Source organism: Ictidomys tridecemlineatus, chromosome 15, assembly GCF_052094955.1.
Source record: "Ictidomys tridecemlineatus isolate mIctTri1 chromosome 15, mIctTri1.hap1, whole genome shotgun sequence".
Taxonomy (NCBI): Eukaryota; Metazoa; Chordata; class Mammalia; order Rodentia; family Sciuridae; genus Ictidomys; species Ictidomys tridecemlineatus.
Genome location: NC_135491.1, coordinates 30,070,455 through 30,090,915, shown reverse-complemented (window position 1 = coordinate 30,090,915; position 20,461 = coordinate 30,070,455). Strand labels below are relative to the sequence as shown.

The window sequence follows — 20,461 nt, the reverse complement described above, 5'->3', positions numbered from 1 at the left end:
CACAGTGTGTCATGGTGGAAGGGGCCTGTTCGCCTCATGACAGCAGGGAAGCGAGAGAGAAAGAGGCTGATGTCCAGTGCCCTCCTCAAGGTCTTGCCCCCAGTGACGAAACTTCCTTCCACTAGACCTCACCTCATGAAGCCTTCGTCCCTTCCCTACAGGGTCATGAAGGCCTTTCAAACATAGGTCTTTGGGGGACATCTCAGATCCAAACCGTAACCTCCCACTCCTGGCCCCCAGAGGTCTATGTCCATCTCAGGGCACAAAATGCCGGCCTCAGCCACACTCCGCCTCTCCCCGGCACCTTCCATTCAGCCGGTCCTGGAGTCTGGCACCTGAGGCTGGGGTGGGCGGTGCCTTTGCCTGGGTCTGGTGGCCCTGCACCCTCTCCTCCCCCTTCCCTGCGGGGCTCCTGCCCTGGGGGAGGCTGCTTTGCCCCTCTCGAGCCCGGGGGCTGTGAGCACCAGAGCGTCGTCTGGTTGCTGTTCATGCGGGAGAGACCACCCGTTCCTTTGGCCTCAGTTTCTCCACCAGGAAAATTAAGCCCCCACTGCACCCACTGGCAGGTGAGGGAGGAGAGCTCCCTGGGCAGCTGCATGAAGAGTTGCACCCAGAGGGAAGGGCAGAGTGGAAAAGACCCCAGATGGTCCTGGCCAGCGTCTGACACCACACCAGATGGAGCACCTCCCGCTTCCCTGCCTCGTGGTGACAACCCCTGGGCTGCCTCAGTCTCCCCAGTGTGATCCTGACACCGTCTGCCGTTCCCTCCAGCACCCCCATCCTCAGAACGGCCCTCCTGGTCTGGAGACAGCTTTGTGTTGACAGCAGCCATTGGCAGCACCTGCCGTGCCCACCCCTTCCACGTGGTGAGCTCTTGCCTCACCCTGGGACACCAGCTGCCATTCACTCCCTCCCAGGGGTCAGAGAATCCGTGATCCCCAGGAGCCCAGGCCTCTGTCCATTTCCCCAGACTCCAGCCTTTGCTCCCCAGGGGGGCCAGGACTCGGTCACTCGGGCTCTTTCAAAACGTGAAAATGTGCGTCTCTTCTGAATGACCTCCCAGATCACCACTCCACATCCCCAACCCCTCCACAGTGTTGATTTACAGCTCACAAACTTTCCTGGGTTCATTATCTCCTTCTGATTAAATGGCTCCTGCCCAGCCACCCTCCCCGCGTCCCCTGTCATTCAGTCAAATGCTGGGTTCAATTTGGATAAGACTGACAAGAGAAAAATAAAGACACAAAGCCATCTGCTGTCCCTGTAATCTCTGTAGTCCATGTCCTCCCTGCCACACACTTTTTGGTCCATCCACAAATATTTTTATAAACAAAATTAGGTCTATTAGGATGCATACGTTTTTATAGCCCACTTGTTTTTCACCTAATGTTGCATGAATAATATTGCCCATGCCCTTAAGAAACAGTGTTCTAGAAGAATTGTCCATGAGCCATACTTCCTGGTCCAGCTAGGTCATCGTTTAGCAAAGTCTGGAATATTTAAGCTTCCAAGTTTGATCTTTTGATAAATCATTCTGCCGGGAATCTCATATGTGCTACTGTTGGACACACATAATCATTATTTTCTTAGAAAAGATTCTCAGCAACACAAGGGCTGGGTATAAGGTAGGTAAAACATTAAGGCTTTTAAAAATAAGCACCTGTGTATGACATGTCCATGTGACTCAGAAGTTATGTGCAATCGTCAGGGACAAGAGAGGCCGAGGAAGAACCTAGAGAAGTCAGCAAGCTCACTCCAGCCCCAGACACCACCACAAGTGTACCAAGACCCTGAATGTCACAGCAGACTCTAGTCCAAGTCCCCTGTGTGAGAGGTGGAGAAACTGAGACCGAGAGGTCACCTAGGAAGGTCATGACTTTGGTGCCCCACCCCTCAGTCTGTGTCTCTAAAGTTTCCATGATGATTCAGAGGCAGCAGATCCCCAGGTCACTCTTGCCGACAGTGTGGCTGATGAGGCAAGCTGTAGAAAGTCAACGCAGTAGCTGGTAGGCTTACAATGAGGGATGTGCACCAACTAAGGGGTGTGACTTCAGGGTCCTACTATTTACCTAAGTTTCCCCCCTGAAGCTGTAGATTCGTAATTCATTTCTCTATAGATGCCAGAGGACTTCACACCTGACCTTTCTGCATTCGCCCAGTAGATGGCACTAACTCATTCTAAATGCTGTTAGTACAGGGCGACTAAAGGCTCAAGATGGATGGAGAGACTGAGACAAAAGGGCAGTCAATTGTGAGAGAGGACAGTCACCAGCAGAATGGACCCTGCTCACCAGCTGTCTTGAAAATACACAGAGAAAGTTTAAACCATCTTGATTATAATTTGTAATCTGCCATGTAGCCCTGCCTGCCACATTTGCTTTTAAAAGTCACCTGCTGCTCCCCAAACCTGGGGTCGGCTTTGCTAACTTACTGGGGAGCTAGTATCTAGGATATTGTCATAACCCATAATGACCACGAGATGGCGCTGCTGCATTCAGAAGGACAAGATGGCTGAGAAAGTAATCTTAGGAAACAATCTCTAGAGCATGACCTGAATATAAGATCATGGAGGCAGAAGGGAGGTGGAAAGCGACATGCTGATTAGATTTGCCACTTTCTCTCAAGTTCATGATGATAATAGTACCACTACTGCTGCTGCGGCTGCTGTTTCCGGTGGCTACTATTTAGGGAGGGGTTTTAAGCACCAGGCACTGTGACAAGCACTTCTCAAACACGGTTTCATTTAAAGTTCATAAAAGGCTTATGGGAAGTTCTACGACATCTCCACTTCCAAGAGGAAGCATTATGTGGGAGGCAGAGACTGGCACCTCTTGTGCTCTCTCAAAAGAAATGCAGACAGTGATGGGATTCTGGTCAGATCTACAATCGTGAATGGGGTGGTAGCTTCTCTTCACAAAAGGCTGAACGACTTCTTTCATTCAGCAAATATTTGAGCACCTACTTTGTGCCAGGCACTGATCAAGATGCAAAGGAAGGAAAACTGAAGGAATCAGAGAAGGCCCCTGTTTCTGGTGCAGAGCCCACATACCCACATGGTCAGAGGGTCAGGTCACTAAAAGTGCTTGCAGGGACACTGAGATGAGGTGAGTAGCAAACTGGAACTGCTGCCGGGGCTCATGGGAGCCAATCATTAAATTTTTATGAATGTATGATCCAGTTCTTAAATGCATCCATTATTAAAATTAAATTATATGAACATAAGATTAAATGTTCTATTTAAAACAAAGGTAGTAAACACTCAAAATTCTTCACTTCCTAATTATGTCATACCTAATTATTTCATAATTATTTTAGACAATGTTATTTTATACTTTACCATTATCTATGTGAAAGATAAGAAAAGTTGTCCTGTAAAGGGTCACTTAGTAAATAGTTCATGTCGTGCGTGTCATAAGGTCTCTGTCACAACCGCTGTATTCTGACCATACAGAGCAAAAGCTGTGCGGTAGCTAGTGCATAAATGAATGGGCGTGAGTATGTTCTAGTAAAATGCTATGAAAACGTTAGACTGGGTTTGATCCATGGGCACCAGTTTGCAGACCTCTGGTCTGTGCCTGGGTATTCATGTATATCAAATCTGTTCAGTGAAAGCCCTGAACACTGATATGAATCCTGCTGGACCTTTTTTCCAAAGATGTCACTTTGGTAGTTTCAGTCAGCTGTGGTGTAGGTATTTATACCACACAATTGGCAAAGGCTACAAATCAGAGCTCCCCGAAACCTGTCACACTTAGTAGCACCCCCACTGGCTGAAGTGCTTCAAGGGCCTCTCTGAGGTGCTCCACCAAACTGACATCTGCAACTGTTTGTCCAGAGTAGCCCATCCCACCTGTCAGAGGTGGCCTACAGGCACAGTTTGGAAATGCATAGGAACAAAACATGCTGAAGTTTACAGAGATGGCCAGAAATAGTAAAGCACTCATTTGTTTAAAATGCATACACCCCCATATCATCACCCCACCCCACAACTCCAGAGCACCCTCTGTGGTTAACTAGACCAGGCAAGAAGCCGGTCATAGTGGCCCACAGCTGACTGCATTTGTTCCACAGGCTGGTCAGACCTGCACCAACTAGCACCCACAAGGTTAGACCTCAGAGGTCACTTCTCAGTGTCTCAGATGGTTGGAGAGAGACCGGGGAAGGCTACCAGATAGAATCAACTTCCTAGCCAACTCTTAGGCCCTAATGCAATCGGAAACTACCTCCTCTGGAAAAGACAATGTTTAAAGCAGATTTGGGTGTTATTTGTAAGGGGATGGTCTGACCTCTGAAATTTAAGAACTCTCATAAACCTAGGAAAGTGGTTAGGTTCAAAAAGAGGACAGACTTGCAAATTTGAGCTGCACTTTATGATGAGAATCACTGTGCTGTTGTCGGTTACCTGACTTTCATGATGCCCAGTTCTAGGTGGCTCACCTAATTGCCCTAATCAGATCCCAGAAATGTTCAACTCCCCCACAACAAATTCTGCACTGCAAAGCCATCAACCAACCTTGGAGACCCACCCAAACCTGAATGTCCCCAGTGCAGCGCAGGGAGGGGAAGGCTGCCCAGGTCCCCAGAACCCTCCTGCTCCCTTCCTCATCGACCCGGTGGCTGGTTTTGTTTTAGACAACTAAAGCTTGTGATGCGAAATGCATACACATTTTGAAATATTTCCTGATCAAGGACAACAGCACCCGCGTGACACACCTTTATAGCCATCTTGATCGAGTCCTCTTCACAAGTAGGGAAATTTCCATCCTGCTTCCAAACTCACTTCTGCCGTCTCCAGAACACACCCATCACGTTCCCAAGGCCAGCAGTTGACAACAGGGTCTCCACCTCCCCTTTGGAGTCTGTCCTGTCTTTTATTGGAACAGAAAGTTCCACCAGGGAATGAGAAGTAGATCCTGTGTCCCTCGGGACACTCCATCTCTCTGACAACCGGGCCCAGCACTGGCTGCATGTTGGACTAGTGGAAGGAGCTCTGACAAATGCCCACCGCCAGCCCCATCATCTGAGATCCCAGGAGGCCTGGGTGGACACAGCAGTGGCTTTGTGGAAGTCTCCCTGGGTGGATTCAACCCACAACCAGGATCAAGACCCACTGCCCAGGACAGAGTACCCACGCAATTCAGGGGTAACAAAGGATAACGTGGGCCATGAGGCCCAGAAGACAGGCCCGGGTGACACTAAGGTTCCTCTGGCCAGATGAGCCCTCCTTAGCAGGGACTCATTTGTACTTGACTCTGCCTATCCACAGATGGGCACATGGTACTATCCCTATCCCACTAATAGACCCAAAGAGGAAGGAAGATGGGAATCAATGCAAAAATATAATGACCCTTGAATATGACAAAGAAAATCAATGAAGTTTTGTTATCAGCAGGTTTATTCAGCTATGTTTTTTTTTTTTTAATAAAAGGCTTACTGAAGGCATTGTTAATGCCAACGTTAATAAGATCAGTCTACCTTTCCTACCTTGGCAGAGTTAAGTGACATAACGGCCAAGTCATTTCTGAAAGAGATTTGTTGTATCCATTACCTAAAAGATCTGAGTAGAACTTCAGTTCCTATAAGGTCATGTTGTCATTCCTGAGTGTCACAAAGCGCTCGACTGCCTCCTTAGCAGTGGTGGGGACCAGAACACACCACCCCACAGTAAACAGCTCTGGGCTGTGTTCACAGGTGAGGACATGAAGCACGGGAGGAACAACTGCTGGTTGGAATGACTTTGAGGCGGGTGGGAACTGCGTTTTAGTTAGGCTCAGAGCTTGGAAATGCCAACCAGACCGAGGAAGCACACAACTCCTGGGGCCGGGCACAGCTCCCAGATAGGACGAGCATCGACAGCAGAGGTTTGATGAGGACAGAGGTGCCCAGGTACAGCCCTTCCCAGAGGAACCGGCCATGCTGTCGCCAAGCGGACGTGGAGGAAGAGACCCACCTGCGGCCTTCCCGTCACCGTGACCATTCCCCAAAGAATTCAAGGAAAAGGAACCATAAAAATTTCATTTTAATGATACAGAAATAGTATATAGTACATTTCTTTCCACAGCAGCACTTCATTCATCTCTAAAAAATTTAACAAAATTAAGGCTAAATCAGAGCAATCTGATAGTAAAGGGATATTTTATGTGGTGTTTTTCTTAAAGAATGTTTTCATAAATACAGGACATTCTTCAGGCAAAAAAAAAAAAAGAATGTTGAACAGGATACCAGAAATGGAAATGCAGTAGGAAACGGGCTCCTCTGCACCAACCCTCTGCTAAGCACGACACCCTGGGAAGTGTGGGGGTTTCCATGAATGTCTGTGGTACGATGCTGACTGTCCAGGGCTGAAATCCCACAGCTCAAGGCCATTCTATAATAAAAACCAAAGACAGCTGGGTCCCCAGCACAGTCCCTCTAGAATAAACAAAGGGTGGCAGAGGACAGCATTTAAGAGCACAAAAGACTTGTACCTGAAGCCACAGTGCTCGGGAGGAGGGCCAGCCCAGGGCCAGGAAACCCACTGAGGCTCTTTACCCGGGCTGGAATCCCGCACTCACCATGACCTGGGAGGACTCTATTTCTCTGCCAGCTCTTTGCTATGTTTTCTTTCTTCCTTTTTTTTTTTTTTTTTTTTTTTTTTTTTTTTTTTTTTGGTACTAGGGATTTAACTCAGGGGAGCTTTACCCCTGAGCTACATCTCCAGTCCTTTTTATTTTTTGAGACAGGATCTCGCTAAGTTGCTGAGGGCCTCACTAAATTGCTGAGGCTGGCTTTGAACTTGCAGTCCTCCTGCCTCAGCCTCCCAAGTCACTGGAATTTGGGCGTGCACCACCACACCTGGCACACCACTGCTTTAGGACCCAAGAGAAGCCCATCAGCTGTTCTAGGATTTACAGTCAGAGGAAGAGGCCCCTTCCTCCTGTTCTTCCCCACAGTAGGACATCTAAAAGGAAGATAAGGGAGAGACAAATGTCCTGCAGAAGCCTGGCTCTCTGGAGTCTAGAGACAAGTCTAGACAAGAGGGGCAATCTTGAGAGCCACAGAACCCTGCCTTCCCGTGGCCCTGTGCACGTCTGTGATTAGGGCTTCACCTCTTCCCTTCTCCACCCCGTCTGCTGCACATGGTTTCCATTTTAACACCCTCTTCCCTCCCACCAGACCCCACCACTCCACACACACACTGGTTTTAGGGAATTCAAAGACTTTCAATGATGGAGAGTTAGTGGTGGTGTCTGAATGACCAATCCTTAGGGGAGGCGGCCTTGTTTTTTATTATAGGCCTTAGGCCTCTCCTTTTTTTAACAAGGACATCTTACTTTATAATAAAAGGACCCTGCCCCACAGAAAAATCTTCCCATGTCATTTTAAAATTTTCATCATAAAGAAGCAGAGAACAACAAATGATGTAATTGTTTTTAACTTTACATAAGAATTTCATTTTTCTATTTCTTTGGCTCCCAGAGCCTCAATTTCCCCTAAAGAAATAAAATGAAAGGAAAATGTCCAGATAAATAACATCAGATATGCTTTTAAGACTTGTATTCCAAAGACTGCTAAAACCCCTAGGTTAGGTACACACACTAAAATGCATTTCTTATATAAGCCATATGTAAACACTGATAAATATGATTAATATTCAATTACTCACATTTATGTAGAATGATTAATACTACAGCATTTCATGATCCCATAATCACAAAAAGATAAGGGACCTTTGAGGTCTTCCACTTCAGTGATTTCCAACCTGACTGGTCACTTAGTCACCAGGTTCACCTGATGAGCTTCCAACAATAGTTTCCCAGCCCTGGCATGAGGAGTCAGGTCCAGTCGGCATAGCCTGGGACCTGGGAATTTTTGCTTTCTTATTTTTTCCTATAAAATTCAAAATCATAACCGTCTCATTATCCAGAGGAACAAACTAAAGCTCAAGAAGTCAGGATGTCTAAGGCTACAGAGCAAGAACAGAGAAAGGACCCAGGTGTCTTGTCCCTGTCTTCTACCTGCCGGTCACACCACATTGTCTCTCCTACAACCCTCAAACTTAAGCTAAGAACAATTAATAGCTATCCTGCTGCTGAAGTCAGATGACAAGCTGTTTGAGGACAGGGACAGGGCCTCACGCACCCTGTGACACAATCCTAGGCACCTAATCAATGTCCCATAAATACTATTGGTGGCAGTCACTCAGCTAAGGCCTCATATTGAATAATTCTCCACTCACATCTCTGTCTCCAATCATCCAAATAGATGCAAAATAACCTAGATGGATATTGAGATCCAGCCAATCCCCCTGAACAGGGGAGTAACTCCTGGATTTATGAAGAGGACACATTTAAACAACCAGGAATTTGAGTGACAAAATAAGTGCCATAAGATTAATCACTGTCTCATGCTTATTCTCAAATGACATATATGAAAAAATAAATGAAACTAAGGGATAGGAATTACCTAAGCATTTGACATATACAAGTTACAAAAATCCTAAACTGTTCTAAGGAGAAAATTCTTATAACAACTGTATTATGCTGATTTTTGTTACTGTTTCTTCTGTTTTCCCAGTCTTAGGAGACATTCTTTTATGGATGGGGTCAGACTCCTTTATAAAGCTGATAATGAGGGATGGGATACACTTAGCCTCTATATTATTAACATGGTTACTTCTCTCTCTCCCTCATCTATAAACACACACACACACACACACACACACACACACACACACTTATTTGGACATGGAGGAACTTGTTATATTTTCTATTTGTTAACTATGGATCATGAACCATGTTATAAACAGATGATTCTGCTATGTTGTAATTTTGAACGTAGATCTGATAAGAAAAAAGGCTAACTGAAACATTTAATGTCTAAGGAAATATTAAGAACTTAAGACTGAAAATGAAAAAAACCAACAGGCACATCAGCCGTCTCTGCCCTGACTGTGCCCGCAACAAACTATGGTCTGCTGAAACAGGAACCAGAAGGGCGGGAAGAGACAGGTAGGGAAGAAGCTCCCAGCAGGCCCCATGGCTCTCAGGAGCAAGGCAAGAACCCAGCCTCCCCCGCTAGTGCTTGCCCCTGGTATCCGTTACTGCATGCTGGCTCCCAAGTGACACTAAAGGATGTTCAGCTCCACTTAGAGCAGATACTGGGACCAATTATGGACGAGGACCTTCCCACTTAAAGGAGCCTCCACCCCCACGCTATGAAACCATGCAAGCACCCAAACAAGCCTTCAATCTTCTACCTTGCAAGCCCAGCCCTGGATCTTCCTTAGCTTGGATTTTCCACTAGAGCTGTTAATCAGTCTCACCTGGATATAGAGTCCTACCCATTCTTCCTACCCAGGACCTTTCAGAATCATGCCAATAGGCTCTTTCATCCATTTCTTCATCCAATGCATGTCTGTTACAGGGTGACTGAACTGCTCAAAGCTGGAAGACAGCTTGGTCACTGCACCCACAACCCTCACTCAGCCCAGGGTGATGCCAGCAGGGCCAGCCAGCGGGCTCCTCAGCCTCTGTGCCTCCTCCAGTCGTCACCTCATCCTGACCTAAGCACACAGCCATACAAAGCCTTGTGCAAAACGTATATACGTCTTCATCAAGAAATGAAGGCGATTCTGTACCTTCTTAGAATTATAAAGCTAACAGACACAGCAAGATGGAATGATGAAACTAAAAGGTAAAATGCCTTTTAAAAAGCTAACTGCATGGTTGGTAAGGACTCCATTTTTTGACATTAAGCATTTTATAAAGTCATATGCTATGTACATATGACATCTTTTCTGTCTTTCTGCAAGAAAAAGAAGTTGTCCCAGAAAAACAAACACCACAAAAGAACACTCAGAGAATACACATTCCACAGTATTAACATGTATAATCTATTGTTCTAGTCTACAACATCCACTGTGGTCTACACACACTATGGAAAGTACCCAAGAAAACATCCATTTTCTACTTAATTAATCAGAAGGAGGATAAAGCTGTAAAGCTGCTGCTAACTTGCAATAAAATATGATTAATAACTGTCACTATCTCAAGTGAAACCAAACTGAACTAAGTGTGACTGATCAAACTTAAAAAATAACTATCTTATTTAGAGATTTATTTAAAATAACCTCTTAAATATTTAAAATAATAGAGGTTTAAATGTCTAATAATGTCTCTGGGGAAATGATAATGAGTAATTCTATAAGCCAATTTTATTTTCTTATAGACTATATAATTGCATAGCAATACATAATTTACTTATCATTCCAATCCTTTCATAAAATTTATCATTCTCTGTCCATAAAATAGAATCACACACACACACACACACACACACACACACACACACACACACACACGCGCGCGCGCAGCCTGTTCCTTGACAGTTATTCCTGTGACTATAGAGCTTCAACTGACTACTCTAATCCTCCAAGAAAATTACATCCAAAAGTGGACATTTTATGACAGAATCACTCACTGATCTCAAAAACAGAACAAATAGAAAACAACACCATTAAGGGAATCTCAGTATTTTCTGACCACTATTGTAGAAACATGGAAACGCAGCAGATTGCAGACATGCAAGAATCAGCACTGTATAGGAAAGAATTAACAAGTCAACTCAGTACGGCTTTAACAACTGGATTGAAAGTAGACTCTTAATAAAACCAAATTATTTCTTCTTCAAGGCATCTGATAGCTAAAAAGGAAAAATGATTTCATATCCTTGGTCCATAAAGAAGAAACATTTATTTACAGTCTCAATGGACTAAAATAGGTTTAAAGTGTCACAATTAAAATTTTATGCTTCCAAAAAATACCATATGATCAATGCACTTAACTTAAAGCTTCAGGTAATAATAACTTCATTTAGATTTCTTAAAAAACCAACACAAACGTACTTTCTAGAGTGCAAAATGCTTCTTATTAAATACTTCAGAAACACAAAAGCAGTTGATTTGGAAACACATGAATCCTTTTCTGAAGACCATCTCCACAAAGACACCCACTGCCGGCAATGGGCGCTGAACAGAAGCCCCAGCGAGGAGGAGCCACCCTGGAATGTACGCGCGGCCTCTTCAGCTCTCCAGATGAGCACGGCTACTTGTACAAGCTCATGGTTGGACTCTGGTACATGCACATATAGGCATCACAAAGAAGTCTGCGTGCACAGCCTTGGATTCTTCTGGAGTCCAAGGAATGCAGATCCTCCGGAGACATCTTCAAGTATTCTCCCACCTCTGGGCAGGGCGTCACTTGAGGAATGTTGAAGCCGTTCTGACCTCCTAAGAGAAAGAGAAAGAACTTTCTTAGGGCAGTGAGGTTCCAGACCCTCCCTGCCCCACCAAAACAAGTCAGCAGTCCTAGAATAGAGCAGACTGACTTTCAGCTTCTGAACAGCGAACTTCTGATTTCCAGAAGCGAGAGCTCCTTTAACGTGACAGCCTTCTCCTCTCAGCATCTGAAAGGATTCTGAGGCCACAGTGAATTAACCTGGTGAAAGCACAGGTAATCCTGAAAAGACCCCACAACCTAATTTCCAGGATTCTCTCCTCTTCAGTTATTCAGGGAACAGTGTGATCTATACGCATGAGCACAGCGCTCAGCTCTTCACATTTCCATAACCCTCCCAGACAGGAGCACCCCGGCTTGCTTACCAAGAGTCTGTCCAATTTGAGCAGATCTACTAAAATGAACACATCTACATTTCCCTATGTCTTCAAAATGTATTTGCATACCTTTGGTACAGTTTGTTTTGAATATTATCAATCTGTGCGTGAAGATGCTCTGATTTAGGAAAAAGCTCTTCCAGTTTAACAAACAAACAAACAAAAATTCTCCTGATGCTTTTCCTGTGCTTTTGAGTCACACTGTTAAGGGCAAATGTTAACTGGGGCAGGGCACATTTACAGAGGGGCTAGGCTGCACCCAGCAGCTGAGAGCCGAGCCAAGGTTGAGAACTGTTCATCCAGAGCCTGGGCCTCTTGTCAAGAGGCTGGCCCTGGTGGCATCTAATGTTATTAGAGAGCCACCAGAAGATGGAGACTGGGGCTTGAGAGAGTGGCTAAAGGAAAACTGAGGGGTAAGAAGAACGAAGGGCCCTGGATGTCACACTTACTTCCCAGCCTTGCCTAGGATGACCCTTCCTGTAAGCTCCGCCAGCAGCTGGTAGCTCTTTTGACAACTATTTCACTCCTGCTGCCTCCTCAAGCCTCTGGCACTCAGGTGTGTACCCAATGATGACTGAGTGCCCTAGCAAATGACCCAGAAAGCTCAGTTGCTCCCCCACTTCAGGGTGAAACATGTTACATACAGAACAGGCTTACTTCAGCAAAGAGGGTATTTACTTCTGCTCTTAACTTTTGCCATTTGGAAGAAAATATACAGTAGTGTATCAAAAAAAAAAAAAACCCACCATAATTATGAGATCAGAAAGACTGAGTTAAATACAAGTTATGTACCTTTAGGAACCTTAAAACTCAGCTTTTCTTCTTTTTTTTTTTCAATTTTTATTGGTACCTCATAGTTGTACATAATAGTGAGACTTCTTGTTACATATTCATGCGTTTACACAATATAACAACATAATTTGGCCAATTTCATTTCTTAAAAAAAGGGGCAAAATATAGATTTCACATCAAATAACTGCAATTGCTCCCATCTTGCAAGAATTTGGATAGAATGACTGATGTATTCCCAGAGAATTTGGCAGTAAGAGCTCAATAAATGGTTACTAGGTTTATTAAAAAATGAAAGGAAGCAAAAAATAAAATCTTTCAGTCCTAAAATAAGAATTTTAAGATTCTTTAATACAGATCATATGCATGGCCAATTATTACAACAATATCATTCCTTAGTTTAAGCAGCAGAGCTGTTATTTAAGTCATTAACATATTCCTGAAAGGATTTTCTCACAAAATATCTTATAACTCAGAAGAGGCTATCCCACTATGAGCCATTCCCCTGCACACTAACAGGCTGCCACACAAGGAAGAAGGTGTTTTAAATACCATCCCGATCCGCCATGCTGTCAAAGAAGAGCCAGGCAGAATCGTCCTTTCCGTACTTCACAAAAGCAACATAGTGGCTTGTTTCTATGCAGAGAACAGCAAATAATTCCATCTTCTGGCAGGGGATGCAGCCATGTCTCCAGTCCCAGTCAGGTAAATCTTTGGGAAGTGACACGGGGTTATATTTGTGATTCAACCTCTTGGGATGAAGATGGACCTAAAATTGACCATGAAAGAATGGCATGAGTGCACCTTGCTTCATGTTTCAAGTGATGGATTCACTTCTCTTGATGACATCCTGATAAACAGCCACCAAGTGCTTCACAGCAAGTCAACAGAAGAGGCAAAAACAATGTCATTTTATTATGGATTTTTAAAGTTAATCATGACCTTTAAAAGAACTTTTCAAAACCTGAAACCTGTTTTCAACTACAAATACCTTAAGGTTCCACATTCATTAAATAAAGGCAAACTTACTTGAGTGTTGCAGGTTTTACAAAACTGCTTGATCTTTCCTGCTGAGATGTCGGGGTCGTCATAGCATTCTCTGCACTCATACATGGCAAGCCCGCCACAGATCCGGCACTGCCTGGGAGCTGAAGCATGGGGAGAGGGAAGGGAGCGGAGGGGCCTTTAACACATGCATTCTTTCATGAAAAATGTTAAAAAGAAGAACTATGCATTAAAAAAGACAATAAGGGCTTCAAAAAGTCTTTCTCTCCCATTCTCTTAAACTTTAACTAGATTTTCTTCAATTTGGAATATCTTTTAAGACATTTTCTTTGACCAGATAACATTTTTTAAGATAATATATTCTAGGATGCTTTCCTCTCTGGTTATAAAACATCATTTAATGAAAATTCAAAAATACAAAGAAGTGTGAAGAAGAAAACTGAAGGCATCCATTTTTTAGTTAGCAAGGGATAACCACTGTTGATATGATGGATTTTCACTAATAATTTTACATATGAATAGTTACAAATCTGCACATTGGTGGTGTTTTATAGACACATATCTGCATAGGCTTCTCTTGTAGAAACTAATGTAACTACCTTTTCACCTGTTACTACACCAGGACCATTTGTATACACACTGGTCTTCAAAAAGAGAATTTTAGTGGCAGAAAGTTTCATTGTATAGATATACAATTCATCTAACTACTCCCTTCATATTAATATTTAGGTTGTGACTAATTTTTTAATCCTATTACAATAAGAATATCTATATATAATATGTTTACTTTCATCTCTGATTGTTTTTTGAAATAAATTTCAAGAACTAAAATTCCTGGCTTAGTGTGTCCAAACTCTTCAGATTCTGGATTACAGCTTTTAGAAGTATTATATCTACCACTAATGAGAATGACCTGACAATTTCTTAAAAAGGAAAACAAACAAACAGCAATCTTATACTTACTATCTTCAAGTAAATCTGTTATATTTAATTCCAGAGAAGGAAAAATTTTTTTAAATAGTTTAAAGTCTTTTCCAAATCGAGGCATCTGAATAATTAGACATGATGGTGCCTTAAAAGAAATACATATTTTTAGAAATCAAAATGCTGAAAAAACAATTTTCACTATGAAACTGAAATAGTCCTAGCTGACAAACTAAGCAGTGATTGTTGCCATGATGCTGGTGGCCTGTAAAACTGGATGCACAGGTGAATGTGGAGTGGCTCATACATGAGTGTACACAGAGCAGCAAAATACTAGCCACAAGTCTTCACATAGTCCCCAGCCACAAGACACACCCACTCCAAGAGGTCAGGGAGCAACAACCTCAGGTGCCAAATAATACAGTGACTATAGTGCCATTTAACTCTAGGTTCATACTTAATCAAAGTTTTAGAGAAAGAGGTTTTTTTTTTTCTTTCAAATATAATACAGAAACAGTCTTCAGAAGGATGAGATTCCTTAAAAATAAATACCTATGGCTATTAAGATTTAATCAAAACATCTGTTCAGAGATGAATACAATAAAAAATAAGCCATAAGCACACACTACTAATATCATAAGAATACTCATAGTAAAAAAAAACTGATTTTTATCACTTGTTCATTAACAATCCAACGTAAATGAATTTGTTGACACTGCCTCTTAATGTAGGGAAAATAAATATTCCCTTTTAATATAATTGAATAATATGCTCAGGTAAAATGACAATTATTTTTTAAAAATCAATGTTTCTTTGCATTAAACTATATAAAAAGTATTCAAGTTACAAATCAGCATCATGTTTTCTTTGGCAACAAAAATCTAAAAAGTTCAATCTTTAGTCTAAAGAATTTTCTATAAGGACAAAGTTGAAATAATGTACATTTTTTAAAATTTATGCTTTTTTAACAAAGTGTGTTTCAAACTATTCTTGGTTAAAATCATCAGACATTGAATCTACCAGTAGTCTTAAGAATCCATCACATAAAACACAGTGAGTGGGTGTTACTAACCTCTGCAAATTTCAGGTTACTGTTGATAAAAGACCATTCTAACAATTGCTGTATTGTAGGAACACCAACTTTCTCATTTTTTTCCATAAAAATTTGATAGAAGTAACAATCTTGTACTTTTTGACCTGCTGATCTAAAAGCACACAGAAAAAAATATGTACTTTATTATTAAATGCTTAAATCAGAGTAAAGTAAATATGTACTTTATTATTAAATGCTTTAATCAGAATATAAAGTCATTCCAACAGGATTTAAGAACAAAAGAATGTGAAATGGTATGGCTTTGCGTAGTCTTGACAACAGAGGAAAAGATAGCAACTCGGTTGACCTAAATGTAATAATGCAGCAGACCTTTAAATGATTTCTTGTCTTAGTTTTATATTCAAAAGTTCTCTTGATGACCAGGAAAAAAATCATGAAATAACATCACCAGTCAAGAAACACTGTGTGAACAATAGCCAGAAGCTAAAATCATTTAGTTTACCATCCAAATTCAGCATTCAGCAAACTACACTTAATGCTTAAAACAAGACAATAAATTCTTATGTAACTAAGACAGACTCTTAGAAGACCTTCTAGACAAAACTTAACTTTTTCTTTTTCTTTTTTTTTAATAGATAAGAATATTAACTTACCAGCAGATCAAGGTATGGAACCCAGGGGTGCTAGCAACTATTTATCACATTCTTTCTGCTAGAGCAGGCTGACTCTTTAGAGGGTCACTCATTTATTCAGTAAATGCCAAGTAAGAACATGCAATATGCCAACCACAGTGGAACCCTTATATTGAGCATTTTCCCTTCTAAATATTTTACTACAGAATGCCATTAATCCGTAAGACTAACTCTATCAAAAGGATTAATAATCTTTAAGTTTACTATTAACTTTTTAAAAGAATTTCTGAGTTTAGAGTAAGACTATTTTTTTCAAAATATATATATCTAGATTTCAAAAATTTTAAGAAAAAATATTAACATAGTCTTCATAATAAAACATCAGCAATTCAGAGACCAGCCTGCAGAAGCCTTCCACTTCCAGTGGGAAGTGGCAGCACATGCCTATAATCCCAACAACTGAGGAGGCTAGGGTAGGAGGATCACAAGTTCGAGACTAGCATCAGCAACTTGGTGACACTCTGTCTCAAAATAAAAACAAAAAGGGCTTTAGATGTTGCTCAGTGATAGTGCACCCTGGGTTCAATCCCCAATACTGAAAGAAAAAATAAACAAGGAAATCTTCCATTTCCCCAAACAAATTAGGTCCCCAAATAAACACAATTTGTCTGGTAACAAGGCAGAAGATTTTTGAGAATCCACAATAATAAGAATAGATGATAACTTGAAAACTTGACAGTTATGCTGTACCAACATTTTAATTGGTTGTTGATGGCTACAAAAAGCCAGGATTTTTTTCCTGTGAAAGTCAAAAATCATGGAAAAATAGCAAACAGGGAAAAAAATAAGACAAGAAACTAAAAAAGTTGAAAGTAGTGGAGGTGAGTAGTTAAAAGAAGTCGAAATGGGAGTTTCAAGATAGTAGGATAGAGAAGGTCACTCTCCTGGCTATTCCATGGTGTGAAACTAAGCAGACAGGCAGTTTCTTGACAAGGTGGGTGAATGAAAAACAAAGGGGGGTGGTGGTTTACGGACTTTAATACTGGACATTCAAAGCAGATTGGAGAGTCTGGAGATTGGATATAATAAAATAAGGAAGTAATTTCCAGCATCACAGCTGCTGCTGCTCCAGTCAGGTTTACAGGACCACAAATATACAAAATTACAACAGAAAAAATCCTAATACACAGAATAAGGATAGAATTTTAAAGGCTGCCAGGGAAAAATGACAAGTCATGTTTAGAGGGAAACTGATCCAGATCCCAGTTTATTTTTCAATTTAGACCCTCAAAGCTAAGAGGTCTTGGAATAATATATATCAAGCTCTGAAAGAAAATGGATGCCAAGAATATTATACCCAGCAAAATTAAGCTTCAGAATTTGCAATGAAATAAAAACTTTCCATGATAAACAAAAGTTAAAAGAATTCACCATTAGAAAGCCTGCTCTATAAAATGTACTCAACTTTTCATAAAGAAGGTATTAAAAGCAAAAGTGAAAATCAGCTAAGGGAGGATACAATAGAAGCATAGTCAATTAAAGGAAAAACTAATTCAAATTAAAAACCAGAAATATATCAAAATGACAGGGAATAAAAATCATTTCTCAATAATAACATTGAATATAAATGGCCTAAACTCATCCATCAAAAGACACAGACTGGCAAACTGGATTAAAAAAACAAGTCCCAACAATATGCTGTTTCCAAGAGACTTACCTCATAGGCAAAGACATCCCCAGACTGAAGATAAAAGGTTAGGAAAAAACATATCATTCACATAGATCCCATAAGTAAGCAGGGCTTTCTATTCTGATATCACATAAAGCAGATTTCAAGCCAAAGTTAGTCAGAAGGAACAAAGAAAGACATTTCATACGGATTAAGGGAATTATATACCAACAAGACATAACAAGCATAAATATTTATTCCTGCATATAATGGAGCATCCATGTACCTCAAACAAACCCTTCTCAATGTCAAGAATCAAACAGACCATAACATAATAATACTGGATGACTTTAACACACCTCTCTCCACTGAATAGATCCTCTAAACAAAAACTAAATAAAGCAGCTATAAAATAAAAAATACAATTAATAATTTATACTTAACAGACATATTTTGAATATTTCATCAATGAATAACTGAATTCACTTTCTTCTCAGCAGCAAACAGATCCTTCTCTAAAAGAGACCACAAAGCAACTCTTTAAAAATACAAAAAAAAAAACCCCAGAGATAATACCTTGCATTCTATTAATCATAATGGAATGAAATTAGAAATCAGTGGTAAAATTAAAAATAGAAGCTACTCTAACACCTGGAGAATAAATAGGATGCTATTGAATGACCAATGGATAGCAGAATAAATCAGAGATGAAATTAAAAAATACTTAGAGGTAAATGAGAATAGCAATATCAAAATCTCTGGGACACCACGGAGGCAGTGCTAAGAGGGAAGTTCATTGCATTGAGTTCATTCATTAAAACAATAGAAAGTCAACAAATAAATAACCTAACATTACATCTCAAAGTCCTAGAAAAAGAAGAACAAATCATACAAAAGCAGTAGAAAAAAGGAAATCAATGAAATTGAAAGAAAAGAAACAATACAAAAAAATTGATAAACAAAAAGTTGGTTCTTTTAGTGGGACGAGATGGACATCATTACCCTAAGAACTTGTACGAAGATACGAATGGTGTGAATATACTTTGTATACAACCAGAGATATGACAAATTGTGCTCTGTATGTGTAATGTGAACTGTAATGCATTCTGTTGTCATATGTAACAAATTAGAATAAAAAAGCTGGTTCTTTGAAAAAAATAAATAAAATTGATAAACCCTTAGCCACGCTAAAAAAGAGAAAGAAAAAAACTCAAATTACTAAAATTCATTATGAAAAAGGAAATATCACAATGGATAAAACTGAAATACAGATGATAGTCAAAAATTATTTTGAAAATGTATACTCTAAATAGAAAACCTTGAAGAAGACATCAACAAATTTCTGGAGACATATGACTTACCTAAATTGAATTAGGAGGATATAGAAAATTTAAACAGATCAATTTCAAGCAATAAAATTAAAGATGCCATCAAAAGCCTACCACAAAAGCTCAGAACCAGATTCTCTGCCAGACCTTCAATGAAGAATTACCACCAATTCTCCTCAAATTATTCCATGAAATAGAAAAGAAAGAAACCCTTCTAAACTCATTCTATGAAGGTAGCATCACCCTTATACAAAAAACAAAGACATATCAAGAAAATAAAATGTCAGACCAATATCCCTGATGGACATAGATACAAAAATTCTTAATAAAATGTGGCAAATTGCATACAAAAACATAATTAAAAAATAGTGCACCATGATCAAGTGGGGTTCATCCCAGGAATGCAAGATTGGTTTAACATATGGAAATCAATAAATGTAATTCATCACATCAATAGACTTAAAGACAAAATCACATGATTCTCTCACATATGTCCAAAAAAAAAAGTAAGACCTCTATAACAAAAACTACATAAATCTAAGAAAGAATTTGAAGAAGACCTTAGAAGACAGAAAGATCTCCATGGTTTTGGATAGGCAGAATTAATATTGTCAAAATGACCATACTACCAAAAGCACTAAACAGGTTTGATGCAATTCCTATTCCAATGATGTTCTTCATAGAAATAGAAAAAGCAATCAAGAAATTCACTTGGAAAAATAAGAGGCCCAGAATAGCCAAAGCAATCCTCAGTGAGAAAAGTGAAGCAGGAGGCATCATAATACCAACCTTAAATATACTACAAAGCTACAATAACAAAAATGACATGGTATTGGCACCAAAACAGACATGAAGAGCAATGGTACAGAAGACACACAGAACAGAAGACAAACCCACATAAATACAGTTATCTCATATTACACAAAGGCACCATAAACACACTGGAGAAAGGATAGCCTCTTCAACAAATGGTGCTGGGAAAACTGGAAATTCATATGTAACAAAATGAAATTAGACCCCTAGCTCTCACCCTGCACAAAACTCAACTCAAAGGAGATCAAGGACCTATGCATTAGACCAGAGATCCTGCAACTACTAGAAGAAAAAGTAGGCCCAAACCTCTGTCATGTCAGCTTAGGAACCAAGTTCCTTAACAAGACTTCTAAAGTGGAAGAAGTAAAATCCCAGAATCAATAAATGGGGTGGTATCAAACTAAAAAGCTTCTTCACAGCAAAGAAAACAGTCAAGAACGTGAACAGAGAGCCTATAGAATGGGAGAAAATCTTTGCCACCCCCACACCTCAGATACAGCATTAATATCCAGGTTATACAAAGAACTCAAAAAACTTCACACACACACACACACACACACAAAAAAAAAAAAAAACTCAAATCAATAAATGGGC

The 20,461-nt window shown here is 40.5% G+C and overlaps 1 protein-coding gene across 14 annotated transcripts in view; it reads right to left on the bottom strand.

Moving 5' to 3' along the window:
• Positions 1 to 6,000: 6,000 nt before the first annotated feature.
• Cyld (CYLD lysine 63 deubiquitinase) overlaps positions 6,001 to 20,461 on the bottom strand; it is a 65,684-nt gene continuing 51,223 nt past the window's right edge. For all 14 annotated transcript variants that reach the window (XM_078032299.1, XM_078032290.1, XM_021721263.3 and 11 more), the window contains 5 exons: positions 15,444 to 15,576; positions 14,411 to 14,519; positions 13,472 to 13,590; positions 12,995 to 13,211; positions 6,001 to 11,269 (listed from right to left, as the gene is read on the bottom strand). In XM_078032299.1, the coding sequence (XP_077888425.1) occupies positions 11,085 to 11,269; positions 12,995 to 13,211; positions 13,472 to 13,590; positions 14,411 to 14,519; positions 15,444 to 15,576 (763 nt within the window). In that variant the 3' untranslated portion in view covers positions 6,001 to 11,084. The remainder of the gene's footprint in view (positions 11,270 to 12,994; positions 13,212 to 13,471; positions 13,591 to 14,410; positions 14,520 to 15,443; positions 15,577 to 20,461) is intronic.